Source organism: Leucoraja erinacea, chromosome 2 (assembly GCF_028641065.1).
Source record: "Leucoraja erinacea ecotype New England chromosome 2, Leri_hhj_1, whole genome shotgun sequence".
Taxonomy (NCBI): domain Eukaryota; kingdom Metazoa; phylum Chordata; class Chondrichthyes; order Rajiformes; family Rajidae; genus Leucoraja; species Leucoraja erinaceus.
In genome coordinates this window covers 17990069-18005377 of record NC_073378.1, presented here as the reverse complement: position 1 = coordinate 18005377, position 15309 = coordinate 17990069, and the positions used below count along the sequence as shown (strand labels likewise).

At 43.3% G+C, this 15309-nt stretch overlaps 1 protein-coding gene across 1 annotated transcript in view; it reads left to right on the top strand.

Annotated features, from left to right (window-relative positions):
- gpr158a (G protein-coupled receptor 158a) overlaps window positions 1-15309 on the top strand; it is a 672698-nt gene that overhangs the window by 104349 nt on the left and 553040 nt on the right. The window contains exon 2 of the mRNA XM_055652257.1: window positions 8901-9006. Within this exon, the coding sequence (XP_055508232.1) occupies window positions 8901-9006 (106 nt within the window). The remainder of the gene's footprint in view (window positions 1-8900; window positions 9007-15309) is intronic.

The following is a 15309-nucleotide window of genomic DNA, read 5'->3' as shown; positions in this document are numbered from 1 at the left end:
GGCTCCGTCGGTACAGGGCGCCATCGACGTCGACAAGGTAGGATCGGGGTCCCTTGGATGGGCCAACAACGCAACCTAGACGGGAATGTCCTACAGTAGTCTGCAAACGGACGACTTGGCCCTGCAGTAGTGGTTTCAGCGGTTTGCTGGACTTGTCATACGATCGTTTCTGGATGTTGTGTTTTTCCAGGATGTGCTTCTGGACAGTGGCTGGCTTCTGCACCTGCACCAGCTGTGTGGCACCAGCTTCTGCTGGGCAATTGGTATCGGTGGTCTCATTGTTCTGGGCATCAGGCGTTGGGCTGGTGAGCCCTGGACCCCGTCTCTAGCGATGTTTCTGAGGTTTAAAAGGTCGAGGTACACATCCGACTTGGCTTGGTGGGCGCGTTCCTTGAGCTGTTTCGTGCTGCTGGCGGCCCGTTCAGTGAGCCCGTTACTTTGAGGGTATCCGGGGATGCTCATGACATGGTGGAAGTTCCATCGGTCGGCAAAGTGTTTGAACGCGTGACTGGTAAATTGTCTTCTGTTGTCAGTTTGCAGACGGGCAGGTGCGCTGAATGTGGAAAAGTGTCTCTGTGGCTTTTGAATGGCCATTTCTGTTGTGATAGAGGGCAGTAAATCAAGTTTGAACCAGTTAGAGTAGGAGTCGACCAGGACTAGATAATGTTTACTGTGCCTTTCGAAATGTCTGCCACCACCGACATCCAAGGCAGTGCCGGTGTTAGCATTGTTGTAGCAGGGGCTGTCTCTGTTGGTGCGGTGCCAGGCTGTGTCAGATGGGGCAGGAGGCTGTCCTGTCCCGTATGTAGTTGGCCGTGCCAGGCCGGTACAACATGCTCTGTGCATGGGCCAACATGGCATCGATACCTTGGTGACCTTGGTGACAATTAAATTGACTCTTGACTCTTGACTCTTGACTCTCTTGATCGTTGTGTGCCTCTTTGTAGTATTTATCTCGTAAAGGATGAAGGGATCACGACTTTGTGGCCCTTAATTATGAACCACATAATTGAAGCCTTAGTCAGCCCTCTGAAAAGCTGCTATCGATTCACCTCTAGGCTAAGACGGCATTGATGCAATAGCTTATATATATTTTAGGCTAATATGCATTTTTTTTAATGTGTCTTTGTAATTCTTTGTACTGTTTGATGTGTATATGGACCTGTGTCTGAAATAAAGCTTTAATAATAATAATAATAATATTACCAGCTCATCGCGGACTAGGAAGAACGGCTGCACCTCCAGTGGTGTGCTGGATTGTCTGTCTGGCCAGCCTCTTTTGATTATGGATGAGAGTAGCTGGAGAGTGCCGTCGGTGGCTGTGTGTTCAGCTAGACGGCACAAGCGTTCCGTGGGAACAAAGTCGATCTTGAGAACTGTAAACTCGTCCCGTTCATAGGGGTGTCGTTCGCTGGATGCACGTGGTGCGCGAGAGAAAGTGTCAGCAACGGACATGTCTTTACCTTTCTTGTAAACGATTTTGAAGTCGAACCGCTGGAGCTGCATCATCATACGCTGTAGTCGTGCAGGTGCTGCATGTATAGGTTTATTGAGGATGGTCACCAGAGGTTGGTGGTCTGTTTCGACTGTGAAAGTATTCACAAAGATGAAGTCCTTGAATTTTGAACAAGCGAAGACCACGGCTAGCAGCTCTTTCTCGATCTGCGCCTAGCGCTGTTCAGTGTCCGTCATGGTGCGGGACGCATAAGATACAGGTAGTACAGTCCCATCGGCAGATGTTTGTAGGAGAGGCTGCGCCCAGCCCGTATCGTGAAGCATCGCAGGTCACCGTGATAGGACGCTTCAGGTCGAAGAATGTCAAGGTGGGAGCGCTGGCCAGCTTGGACTTTAAAGAGTCAAATGTTTGTTGAAGGTACACAAAATTTCTGGAGAAACTCAGCGGGTGCAGCAGCATCTATGGAGCGAAGGAAATAGGCAACGTTTCGGGCCGAAACCCTTCCTCAGACTGATGGGGGGGTGGGGGGGGGGGGGAAGGAAGGAAAAGGGGAGGAGGAGGAGCCCGAGGGCGGGCGGATAGGAGGGTGGGAGGAGACAGCTCAAGGGTTAAGGAAGGGGAGGAGACAGTAAGGGCTAGCAAAATTGGGAGAATTCAATGTTAATGCCATCCGGACGCAAGGTCCCCAGGCGGAATATGAGGTGCTGTTCCTCCAATTTCCACTGTTGCTCACTCTGGCAATGGAGGAGACCCAGGACAGAGAGGTCGGATTGGGAATGGGAGGGGGAGTTGAAGTGCTGAGCCATGGGGAGGTCAGGTTGGTTATTGCGGACTAAGCAGAGGTGTTCGGCGAAACGATCGCCCAACCTACGCTTAGTCTCCCCGATGTAAATCAGCTGACACCTAGAGCAGAGGATGCAGTAGATGAGGTTGGAGGAGATGCAGGTGAACCTTTGTCGCACCTGGAACGACTGCTTGGGTCCTTGAATGGAGTGTTTGTTGATGTTGTTGGAACCAGGTCCAGGCAGTGTCCTTCCGAGTAAGTTGTCTCAGAGGTGAACTTAGTTCGCTGAGGTTCGGTATGAACTTTCCCAGATAGTTTACCTTACCCATGAAGCGTTGTAGGCTAAACACGTCGGTGGGGGCTGGCATTTCTGTGATGGCAGAGGTTTTCTTCGAACCGGGCTTAAGACCGTCAGGAGTGAAAACTTGTCCAACGTATGTGACCTTTGGAACCCTGAACTTGCATTTATTACGGTTGAATTTCAGGTTGACCTCACGTGCCCGGTCCATAATACGCTCTAGGTTGTTGTCATGCTCCGCTGTGTCTCTGCCATATATCAGGATATCATCTACGATGATGGCACACGGAAGTCCTTGGAACAGCTGTTCCATGTTTCGCTGGAAGACTTTGCTGGCCGAGTTGATGCCGAATGTCATCCTGAGAAATTTAAATCTGCCAAACGGTGTGGCAAACGTGGTCAGGTTTGATGACTCGTCATCTAGTGGTATCTAGCATCAAGGACGGAAAATACTGTTGCGCGCCCGATCTGTGCAGCGACGTCCTCGACAGTTCTACGGATAATGTGGGCGCTTGATGGCAGCATTCAAATCTTTTGGATTGATGCACACACAGAGCTCACCTTTGTCTTTCTTGAAGGTGAAACCCAGTCAGTGGGCTCGCTGATTTCAGCTAGTAAACCCATGGAGACCATGTTTTTTAGTTCAGCCTCAATTCTGTCTTTCATGGCACGTGGCACACAGTGGGGTGCATGGACGACTGGGTCAACGTTGGGGTCAATGGATATCTTGTAGGTCACAGGCAGCTTGCCTAGCTTCCCATCGAATAGATCAGGGTATCCTTTTTTTCGGGTCCTCAGATATTAGTAACTTGTGAATGGACCGGTCAAAGGAGACTAGCCCTAAGTCTTGGCACACTTGGATGCCCAGTAGAGTCACGGTCAGATTTTAAGATATAGAAAGTCAGATTTCTTGTGGTGTTTTTCAGCAAGCATTTGAAAGTAGTTCTTCCCAGAGGATAAAAAACCTCCCCCCCCATAAGCATGTGAGGTGGAACTGTCTCTAGTCAAGGCCTCACTATTTCTTATCTTGTAGACATGCACAGACATTACATTCACGCGGGACCCAGTGTCGAGTTTGGTCTTCACAGGCTTGTTATTAATTGTCATAGAAACAGAAAGATCCAGAATCTTACCAGCTGTGGGAAGGAGTGAATGCACAGTCGACTCCTCATATGTGCTAATTGGATCAACCTCGTGGGCAGTCGAGCTGGTCCGGTGAGTCTGGAATTATTCGGGATTGTTGCAACAATTGCAGATTAGACACTGAGCTAAAGGGTCTGTTCCCACGGGACCTGCAAATGACGGCGAAATGATTCATCTTTTTGCAGTAATTGCAAGGCTTTCCGTATGCTGGTCAAGACGATCGCCCCTTGTTGTGGAAGTAGTAACAATTAGGACATCTCTGAGGGGGCTCATTGGCGAATCCCCGGTTAGCCGGTTGAGAGGGTTCATTCATAAATCTTCTGTTATCGGTCGGTGTTTGTTTTGTTGAAACCCGTCAGGTTTATGGTCTTCTTCTGAGTGTCAAGCTGGTCGCTTAGTGAAGCAACAATTTCAGACATTCGACAGGCATGTATTGCTTGTTCAAGGGTTAAATCAGCATTCCGCAGTAACTCAGTTCTTAGCTTTTGATGGGTCATACCACTGACAAGCTTGTACCTGATTAATTAGTTCGCCATGACCTGAAAGCGGCATCGCTGAGCCATAAATTTCAAGTCACAAATAAACCTTTCCACAGGCTCATCGGGAAGCTGGTGTCTCGTGAAGAATTTAGCTTTTTCTAAAATACGGTTTGAGGGTAGGTCGCATAGTTCACGGAATTTACGCAATAATACAGTGGAGTCATGCATAGACTCAGCAGGTGTAACTTCCTGATCATTGCCATCGTGAACGGCTGGTGCTTATTCAAAGGTCCGCGCTCTCATCATGGCTTTGGGTCCCGCCAGGTTAAGTAGGTGGGAAACCTTGACAGCATCTGGTTCATTTCGGTGGACAATGTTGATGTAGTGTTTGTAGCCAATTTCAAAGAGTCTCCACCGTTCCCCGATGTCAGAATCGAAGATAAGCTGCACAGGCTTTCTGCATGATTGAGCCATGATGATGCAAGTAAAACTGATCAACAGAAATATAACCCGATATACAGACGCAATGGTTTACTCCAAGCTTTCTGACACCATGTAAATAAGCAAATTACACAGTCTGGAGTTCAAAGTCATCTTTAATCAATACGTATAGTATATCGGTACAGCAGGTTGTTAGTTGCCTCCAAGACTGCCTAGTATAGGAAGTGGGTGTTAGTATAAAGCAGACAGTAAGTGGGTTAGTGGTGCTATTTCTACTATGATTGGTTCACATGCAATAACCAATCTACAGGAACAATGAAATTCTTACTTGCAGCAGCACAGTAGGTTTGCAAAACACAGTACTCAATAGATAATGTAATAAACAAACTGAAAAAAAAGGTTCAACAAAATTTAAGAAACTCCTAAATTGTACAAAAACAAATCAAAGTCCCTAATGCAACCCAGGCAGTTCATATTTCCGAGTTTAGTTGGAGTTCATAGTTTTCAATAGCTGGATGGTTGTTGGGAAGAAGCTGTTCCTGTACCTGGTTGTGACCCGAGGTCAGGAGTGAAATGAGAGTGTGACCAGGGTGGTGTGGGTCCTTGATAATATTGGCTGCCTTTTTGAGTCAATGTCTCTTATAAATTCCTTTGATGCTGGCGAGGTAAGTGGTGGCAGTGTTCATCAATTTGTATAATCTCCTTCATTCCTGAGTGTTTGAGTTGCTGAACTGTAGAAGTTCAAGTGAGTATTTTGTCGACATACCGAAGCTCCTCAATCTTCGAAGGAAGTGGAGTCATTGACAGTCTTTCTTTATGATTGCATCAATGATCTGTTGATCTTGCACCAGTTCTGCCACTTTCAAACGTTTAAGTTTTCTCTTTAGTTTAATAATTTATTTTTTATTTTTTGCGAATGTGGAACAATTGGATTTCACAGTTAGTTGATACATTAAATGGGTGGTGCAGTGGAGAACATTAGACCATAAGAAATAGGAGCAGAATTAGCCATTTGGCCAATTAAGTCTCCTCCGTCATTCCATCATGGCTGATCTGTGGGTTCACTCTTGGGAAGGTTGATCTAACGTCTGCAATGAGGACGGGGGGTACAGGTGCACGTAAGGCTGTTGGGATAGGTTTGGGCTGCATAATCCAGCCTGCAGGCTTATCCTGTGGCAAAAGCATTTCAAAGTGATGGCTGTGGGAGAATGAACGCTGTCATCAAGAGAGGAATGGTGACGTGATTTTCAGAGAATCTCACAGCCCCCTGTGGGGGTCTCTGGTCTGCTGTGGCATAGGATGATGGTGTGGTGTGAGACCTGCAAGTTCCTCTACAGGCTCTTCATATTGTTAGCAACAGTCAGATATTGGAGGGCTAATGTATCGTTAGCATAAATTGGGAGCATAAATGTGCAAGTGAAATTCATATTTTCTTTTGATATAGTAGGCCATTAGGTTCACTGAATCTATGAGCAAGAGCAATCCTTTTGATAACATTTTGCATTTATTTCCCTGTAACTTATTCTCTCACACATGCCTATTAACCCCTGATTCACTTTAAACTATTTGCACTGGGGTAATTGACAATAACCAAGTAACTTAAAGGGACAGCATGGAGGCGTAGCGGTAAAGCCACTGCCTTACAGCGACAGAGGCTCGGGTTCAATCCTGCTTACGGGTGCTTGTCGGTATGGAGTCTGTACATTCTCCCCGTGACCTGCGTGAGTTTCCTCCAAGATCTTCGGTTTCATCCCACACTCCAAGGACGTGAGGTTTGTAGGTTAATTGGCTTGCTATAAAATGTACAATTGTCCCTAGTGTGTGTAGGACAGTGTTGGTATGCCGGATCGATGGTCGGTATGGACTCAGTGGGCCGAAGGGCCTGTTTCCGCATTGTATCTCTAAACTAAACTAAACTAAACTAAACTAAACTAAACTAAACTAAACCAACAAGCTTTTGGGATGTGGGAGGAAACTGGAGCACCTGAAGTAAACCCATACTGTCACAGGGAGAACATGCCTCACAAACAGCACTGGCGGTCAGGACTGATCCCCGATGGCTTGAGCCGTGAGGCAGCAGCACTACCTGCTGTGCCACTTTATCTGTCACTTCCATACAGGAAAGGTTGGGCTCCATTCCAGGATACTGGAATGAGGCTTGTTATGAGCACTGTCATCTTCAATGGTTTCAGCCTCAGTGTTAAATACAGCTCATAGGTTCATAAGTTATAGGAGCAGAATTAGGTCATTCTGCCTATCAAGTCGACTGCCATTTGCTGATCTATCTTTTCCTCTCAACCCCATTCTCCAGCCTTCTCCCCATAACCCCGACACCGATACTAATCAAGAATCTATTAATCTCCCCCTTAAAAATATCTATTGACTTGGCCTCCACAGCCTTCTATGGCGATGAATTCCACAGATTCATCACCCTCTGACTAAATACATTTTTCCTCATCTCCTTTCTAAAGGTACATCATTTATTCTGAGGCTATGGCCTCTGGTCCCAGACTCTCCTTCCAGTGGAGCCCCAGTAATAGCCAGCTCCAGTGTTGGATTAGGAGAAGCAGGTTCACCTCTTCGTCTGTGGTTGTGTGCCACCTTGCTAACTGAAACATCCTACCACAACCAGAGAGCTGTGCTCAATTATTATCTACCTCTTTGATGACCCTCGGACTATCCTTGATCGGACTTTGCTGGCTTGACCTTGCACTAGACGTTATTCCCTTATCCTGAATCTATACAATGTAATTGGATCGATTGTAATCATGCATTGTCTTTCTGCTAACTGGTTAGCACGCAACAAAAGCAACAAAAGCTTTTCGCTGTGCCGCGGTACGTACACGTGACAATAGACTAAACTGAAACTGCTATTCAATAGAGAAAGCGAAGGGACTATTAATGCCTGGCATTTGTCTAGCTGTGACTTTAGTGCAATACAAGATGTAAAATGTGGCTACTGAAAAGTTAACAGTGTAAGAATATAAGAGTGGTTATCAATGTTAGTTGTGATTTCAGATTAAAAGAGAATGCTAATGCTGATGGTTGAGTGATGGAGTTATTTTATTTTCTCAGGACTTTACATCTAGATGTTTGGAGTTCGACTCCTGTTAATGATCACCATGACTAACAGTCCCCTCTGTGTGTAGGGTCTTCAAATAGACTTCACATTGCCTAGACTTCACATTACCTTTGCTTTCCACCACCTCCATAATGGCATCCATTGTGGCAAATAAAACCACTAGATCTCCTGTCTTATCTGAGACAAAACAAATGTGTATCAGGCAGGTGACCAGTGGACACAATAGTCTAGAGTCTATTTTCATAAACATGAGAGGCATTAACTGGAGTCAAAACTAATATGGCATTGATAATCAGTCATCAATCCTTTATTTCACTTTATATAACCTTTCTTTCTTAAATATTTAATGCAATCATTCCTAACCGGCGAACACCAAGTTTTGTCAAGTTTCTCACAAATGAACTTTTTTGATAAATAATTAATATTATTAGATGGCATTCTGATGCAGAGGGGAGTCTTGTGGTTAAGGTGCAAGGTGCCAGAACAACCCACACCCATTCATTTCAATGCATTCACTGACCTCGAGCACTCCTGTCAGGTCACTGAACCTTTTGTGACTGCAAATCCAGTTTCCTTCTGGCTTGTTTCCTTGTATCCCTTCAACTCCCTTCTGACTTCAATACTCAAGACTAAGAAACTGCCTTCAGTGACTTCCTCGTGAATATTATCTTGGCATTTAACAGGCTTTTGGATAAGCGTATGGATATGCAGAGAATGGAGGAATATGGTTTATGCACTGGTTGACTAAGAGATGGTCTTAGCATAATGGTTGGCACAGGCATTCTGGGCTAAAGGGTTTGATCTTGTGCTGTACTGTTCTGTGCCCTATATATCCTAATGAAACAAATCAAATAAGATACCTATTGGGTCGACCTGCCACTTCTCAGGGGATTGAATTGGATTCAATTAAGCACAATTGTGATAAATGAGCAATGAACTATGTTTGCATAAAAATAATTATAGAGAGCATGGTATACTAACAAGCCTAAGATTTCATCTTTTTGAGCGGAATACCCTGATAGTGTACTGCTAGTAGCTGGACTGAGTATACAATACATTTTTTACATCACAAGAAACTTGGCTGTATTTAGTATCCTATACTTAATGCTTCAATGCCATCATGCCTCCATTCTCCAGCATTTTCTGTTTTTGTATTCATCTTAATTTGGTTGGTCGCTAAATGATCAGTCAGTCTAATGTTTTCATTTTTCTTCCAGGGGTGTGGTGAGAGTTGACATAAATCTCCAGAATGTGGACATTGACCAGTGTTCAAGTGAAGGATGGTTTGGAGGAACACACAAATGCAGACTAAACAGCACTAAGGTAAGGTCAAACACACTTATTGAAAGGTGACTTGGACGCAGAAGTTATTTGCATATCTCTGGAGAGTTCTAAATTTGTACTGACTATTGACAAAAGTTACCGGAGTCATTTACAACATTATACTTCAATTGGTAATGTCTAATGAAAGTCTGTTTGATGGTGGTGTCTTCTCTTACAACTGTAAGAAACATGTAACATTTAACTTAATGTTTAAATAATAATGTGACATTCAAAGTAATATTCAATTGTGACCATACCGATTGTTATTAGACCATAAAGATTTTAAAGATCTGATAGTGATGTACTGAAAGATTGCTACCATTGGAGGAATCCTTGGAACTGACATTGAGTTATGAAGACCATTGTCCATTGAACTTGTGGATTGGATGTCATAGGGAAAATGTGGATGGTGGCATTGGTGATCAGGTCCTTTTGGAATTTCACGTAATATCCTGAGGTGAACGGAAGCAGATGTATTCAATATAACTTGGAATATGCCATATGTTTATATGAGTTATGCCCCTATCCCACTTAGGAAACCTGAATGGAAACCTCTTGAGACTCTACGCCCCACCCAAGGTTTCCGTGCGGTTCCCGGAGGTTCCGGGAGATTCACGGAGGCTATTGTCAGTCTCCCTAATGGTCGAAAATGGTTTCCGCTACTTCTCAACCTATTTTTAGTTGCGGCCGGTTTTTAATTTTTTGAAATAATCGCTGGAACATAGAAGAAGCAGAAACCACTTTCAACCATTAAGGAGAATGACAAAAACCTCCGGGAACCACACGGAAACCTTGGGTGGGGCGCAAAGTCTACAGAGGTTTCCGTTCAGGTTTCCTAAGTGGGACGGGGGCTTTACTGTGGTCTGACATGACTGACTTCATACAACAATTCCGAGTTTCCAATAGTCAAGAGCTGACTCCCTATATGGTTTGTCACACAAATAGAAATTTAAAAAAAAAACAAACTGATAAATGATGACTAAAACTGTGAACAAAGAAAACTATGAGGGGAAAACGGTGAGTGACAGAATTCCTGCTGTCTCAAATCATCTTGTTGTGTATTCATGTTCTTTACCTGGTTTCAAACTTTAGAAACTAGGACTGCACTTCCTTCTTTATGGAATCAAAAAGTAATTGCTGATTTTATTCATTTCAATGGATGAAAATGATTGTGAGGTGAGCAGGGAAGAAACTGGGCCATCGTCAAGTAGATTTGTTTGCCTTCCTTTCATACTTGAATATAGTTAGCACATAAATCCAGAAAATGACTAAAAATATTCAGCAGGTTGGGCAGCATCTTTGGAACAGAAAACAGGGTCAAATGTTTCAGGTCATTGACCTAACATCAGAAATGATAACTGTTACTCTGTCCAAAGGCACCGCCTTTTTCATACATTCACATAATGTGTAAATCATGGGTGACACCAGTATTTATTGGAGACACAAGAGACTGCAGATGCTGGAATCCTGAGCGAAGGACAAACTGCTTGAGGAATTGAGTGGGTCAGGCAGCACCTGTGGGGAGAAATGGATGGGAGGAACATTTCTTCAAAGTGGGATACTTGGAGGAGATTTCTAAGTTTGAAGGAGGGACCCAACCCAAAACATCGTCCATCCATTTCCCTCCATAGATGCTGCCTTACCTGCAGAATTTCTCCAGTAGTTTATTTTGGTCAGTATCCATCTTAGGAACATAGAAAAATAGGTGCAGGATTAGGCCATTTGGCCCTTGATAACTGTCATGGCTGATCATCTAAAATCAGTACCCTGTTCCTACTTTTTCCCCATATCCCTTGATTCGTTTAGCCTTAAGAACTATTTTTTTTTGTTAAAAGTCACCTGCGTTGGTTGGCCTGAAGACATGTAGCGAACAAGGTGAGTAATGATGGCAGATTCCTTTCAGTTAAAGACAAATGAAACAGATTAATTTTATTTCAATCAGATAATTTCTTGAACTGGCTTCATTGTTACATTCCAGATATTGAAAATTACTTGAACTATTACCCCCTAGTTGTCTTAGCCGTTTACAAGCTTATATTGTATATTTGGGTCTATGGAGTAAAATTCTGATGACTAGTTTAGTAAGTCACCCACTGCACTGCATGAGCTGACCAACTGAGTATTTCTGTTTAAATTTCAAATTTCCAGCATCTGCACTATTTTGCTTTTAGATGTACAGTAAATGATTGTTCACTTAGCGTCAAAACTACAATTACTTTCCAAAGTATCACAACCTAAATTTAAAGAAAGCCACTTTTCTCGATCAGCAACTGACATGTTAGCAACGTACTGGAAATGTTTCAACTACTTGTGAGGTCAATGAAGAAGGTGAAACTGATGCAAGAAGTGTGTTTATTTCAATGGAAGAAGTGTTATGGGTAAAACAGATGAATTTAGAGCCTAGATCAGTGAATGGAACTATGATGTTGTGGAGAGGAACAGAACTGGCAGCTCAACGTTCCTAGATGTCAATGTTTTGCCCATGATAGAGAAGGTAAAGGAGATGGAGGAGTTAGCAATATGAATCACGGAGAACGTCACACTGCACCCAGAGAACACACTGGAGGGATTGTCACAGAGGCAATGTGAGTAGAGCTCAAATATAAGAAAAGAGCAATCACTCGGATGCTATCACTACAGACTAGCAATCACTGCAGACCTCCCAATAACCAGCCGGAGATGGCAGATCAGATATGTAGACAGATTTCAGAAAGATGTAAAAGAAAGTGAGGGATTTTAACTTCCCAATTATTGAGTGTGTCTTCCTTAGTGAAAAAGGCTTAGACAGGGTAGAATTTGTTAGTTGTATCCAAGAAGGCTTGTTGAAAAGTTATGTAGACAGTTCATCCAGAGGAGGGACCATACTGCATACTAGCCTGGCTATGTGACTGATGTTTCAGTGGGAACTCAATATTTTGGAAACAATAATCGATATGAATAAGGATAAGTGTAAACCTTGTGTAAGGTACCAAAATGGGGTACGGCAGGTTACAATGTTATTAGGCAGGGAGAGTAAATGGGGAGCCACTTTTATTGGGTAAGTCAACATCTTGCATGTGGAAAGCTGAGCAGACCTCCACCTCTTTTTCCTTCTTATCCATCACTCAAAACATATTCCAGTAAGGAGGAGGGATAAAGATGGCAAGGTTAAGGAAATTTGAATGAGGACAAGGGTTGTAAATTTTGTCAAAAAGGAAAAGGAAACTTGTATAAGGTTTAGGAAGATAAAATCAGACTGGGCCTTGAGGAATATAAAGCAAGTAGGAACTGAAGTAGAGAATTAGAAGGGCCAGAAAAGGATGTGAAATGTAATTGGCAAGTTGAATATTAAAGAAAATATTCCAACTATTTTGTGCATACATTAAATACTAGAGATGAACTAGGGAGCAGGGAGGATCAGATTCAGATTCAAACTTTATTGTCATTGTGCAGTGTACAGTACAGAGACAACGAAATGCAGTTAGCATCTCCCTAGTAGAGCGACATAGAATATGAGCAATAAATAAATATATTTACGTACATACAGTCGTAGTAGTATCACTCGATAATGGAGAGAATTTATGCTTAGAGTCAGAAGATGTGGGCGAGATACTAAACAAGTATTTTGCATCAATACTCACCAAGGAGGACATGGAGAATAGTGAGATTGGGGGAGAATAGTGAGATAGGGAGAGTAGCCAATCTTGTTCCTTTTGTTTAAGAAAGGAAGTAGAGATAATCCAGGGAAATTATTGTGAGTGATTGAGACGTGCGTGAAACCAGGGGTGGTAATGGAAGCAGATACAATGGTAGTGTTTACAAGACTTTTAGATAGGCAGGGAATGGTGTGATAAAGATCAAATACAGGAGATTAATTTGACAGATATTGTGGGCTGAAGCGTCTGTTGCAATGCTGTACTGTTCTCCAGAGAGTTGTGAATTTATGGAATCACCCAGAGAGTTGTGAATTTATGGAATTCCCTGCCACAGAGGGCAGTGGATGGCAAATCACTGGATGGATTTAAGAGAGAGTTAGATAGAGCTATAGGGGCTAGTGGAATTAAGGGATATGAGGCAGGCACGGGTTATTGATAGGGGACGATCAGCCATGATCACAATGAATGGCGGTGCTGGCTCAAAGGGCCGAATGGCCTCCTCCTGCACCTATTTTCTATGTTTCTACTGTTCTATGTTCTATTACATTTGTGAGAGCTTGCTTCAGATTTTCATTTGACATAAGGATAAAGCAGCACATCCAAATTGTAGTTCACTGCAGTGATGACCCAGGAGGAGATCCAGTATAAAAACACGGTAAACATATCTTTCTTGTCTTGCAAATAAATATGAGACGCACTTGTTAAGATTGATGTAAAACTGATGGTAAGGCTGAGATGCGAAAGGCACCAGGCAGTGGGTAGGGCAGACATGAGAGAGTGAATTGCTTTCCCTTCGTCTAACTTCCCTCATGTTATGATAAATACCAAAAATATATAAATTCAGACGGATGAAATGGAATACTTTTAATATTCAGCTAAGGGAGATAAATGTCTTGATGCAAAAGGTGAAGCTGGTTTTCAGCTTTACTGATCTTAACAGAAGAAACAACCCCCATGACTGACATGAACATATAGTTTTCTTTCACCCCCAATAACGCCCCCCATCGGCAATAAGATGCCAGCTGTGCATTTTGGTTCACCCCCAATAAGGCCCCCATCGGCAATAAGATGCCAGCTATGCATTTTGGTTCAAGAATGTGACTCAGATTCTGTGCTGGGCCTGTTACCATTTGTCATCTATATCATTGATTTGGATGTGAACATACACGGCAAGATTAGCAAGATTGCAGATCACACAAAAGTGTGTGGTTTTGCAGTTCGTGAAGATGGTTTTCAAAAATTGCAGCAGGATCTTGAGCGATTTGCCAGGTGGGCTGAGGAATGGTTGATGGAATGTAATGTAGAGAAATGTGAGGTGTTGCATTTTGGGAAATCTAACATGGGCAGGTCCTACACAGTGAATGGTAAGGCTTTGGGGAGTGTTGTAGAGCAGAGGGATCTAGGAGTGCAGGTGCATGGTCCCTTGAAGGTAAAGTCGCAGGTAGATTGGGAGGTCAAAAAGGCTTTTGGCACATTGTCCTTCATCTGCCAGAGTAATGCGTACAGAAGTTGGGAGGTCATGTTGCAGTTGTATAAGACGTTGGTGAGGCTGCATTTAGAGTATTGTGTTCAGTTCTGGGCATCGCATTATGTTGTCAAGCTGGAAAGGGTACAGAGAAGATTTACAAGGATGTTGCCAGGACTCGAGGGTCTGAGCTATAGGGAGAGGTTGAGTAGGCTGGGACTCTATTCCTTGGAGCACAGGAGGATGAGGAGTGATCTTACAGAGAGAGGTGGATAAAATTATGAGAGGAATAGATCGGGTCGATGCACAGAGCAGGTGAATCGAGGACCAGTGGACATAGGTTTAAGGTGAAGGGGAAAAGATTTAATAGGAACCTGAGGGGTAACTTTTTCACACAAAGGGTGGTGGATGTATGGAACATGCTGCCAGATGAGATAGTTTGAGGTAGGGACTATCCCAACATTTAAGAAACAGTTAGACAGGTACATGGACAGGACAGGTTTGCAGGGATATGGACCAAATGTTGGTAGGCGGGACTGGTGTAGCTAGGACATGTTGGGCGGTGTGGGGAAGTTGGACTGAAGGGCCTGTTACTATACTGTATCACCCTATGATTCTATGACTAATTCAGCTTTAAAAATTAAATATTATGCTTGGTCTATTGAACACCTGTATTTGTTTGAGAAAATATAATTTGAATAGGCTAATTAGCTAAAAAAGGCAACATTATTTAGATTGATAAAAGCTAGTAGAAGTTGACCAATATGAAAGCGCAGCATTATTTATTGTCATTCCCAATTTACAGTAACATTCTGATAATCCACCTCATCAATATACAGAAATCTTTAGTGTAGGAAGGAACTGCAGATGCTGGTTTAAACTGAAGATAGACACAAAAAGCTGGAGTAACTCAACGGGACAGGCAGCATCTCTGGAGAGAAGGAATGAGTGACGTTTCAGGTCGAGACCCTTCTTCAGACTGCTGACTGGCCTGCTGAGCAACTCAGGCTATTTGTGTCCATATACAGAAATTTTGTTGGTTCAGCATCTGGGATAACAAGTGATATTTCCGGTGCTGCATTGAAAACTCACCATTCCCCTAAGGTCCCATTCAAACTCACTGGTGCTTCATTTCCTAGAATAGTTTTGAATTCCACTGTGTGTAGATTGGTTACTTCTTACTAACCAATTGTAGTGCTTGTT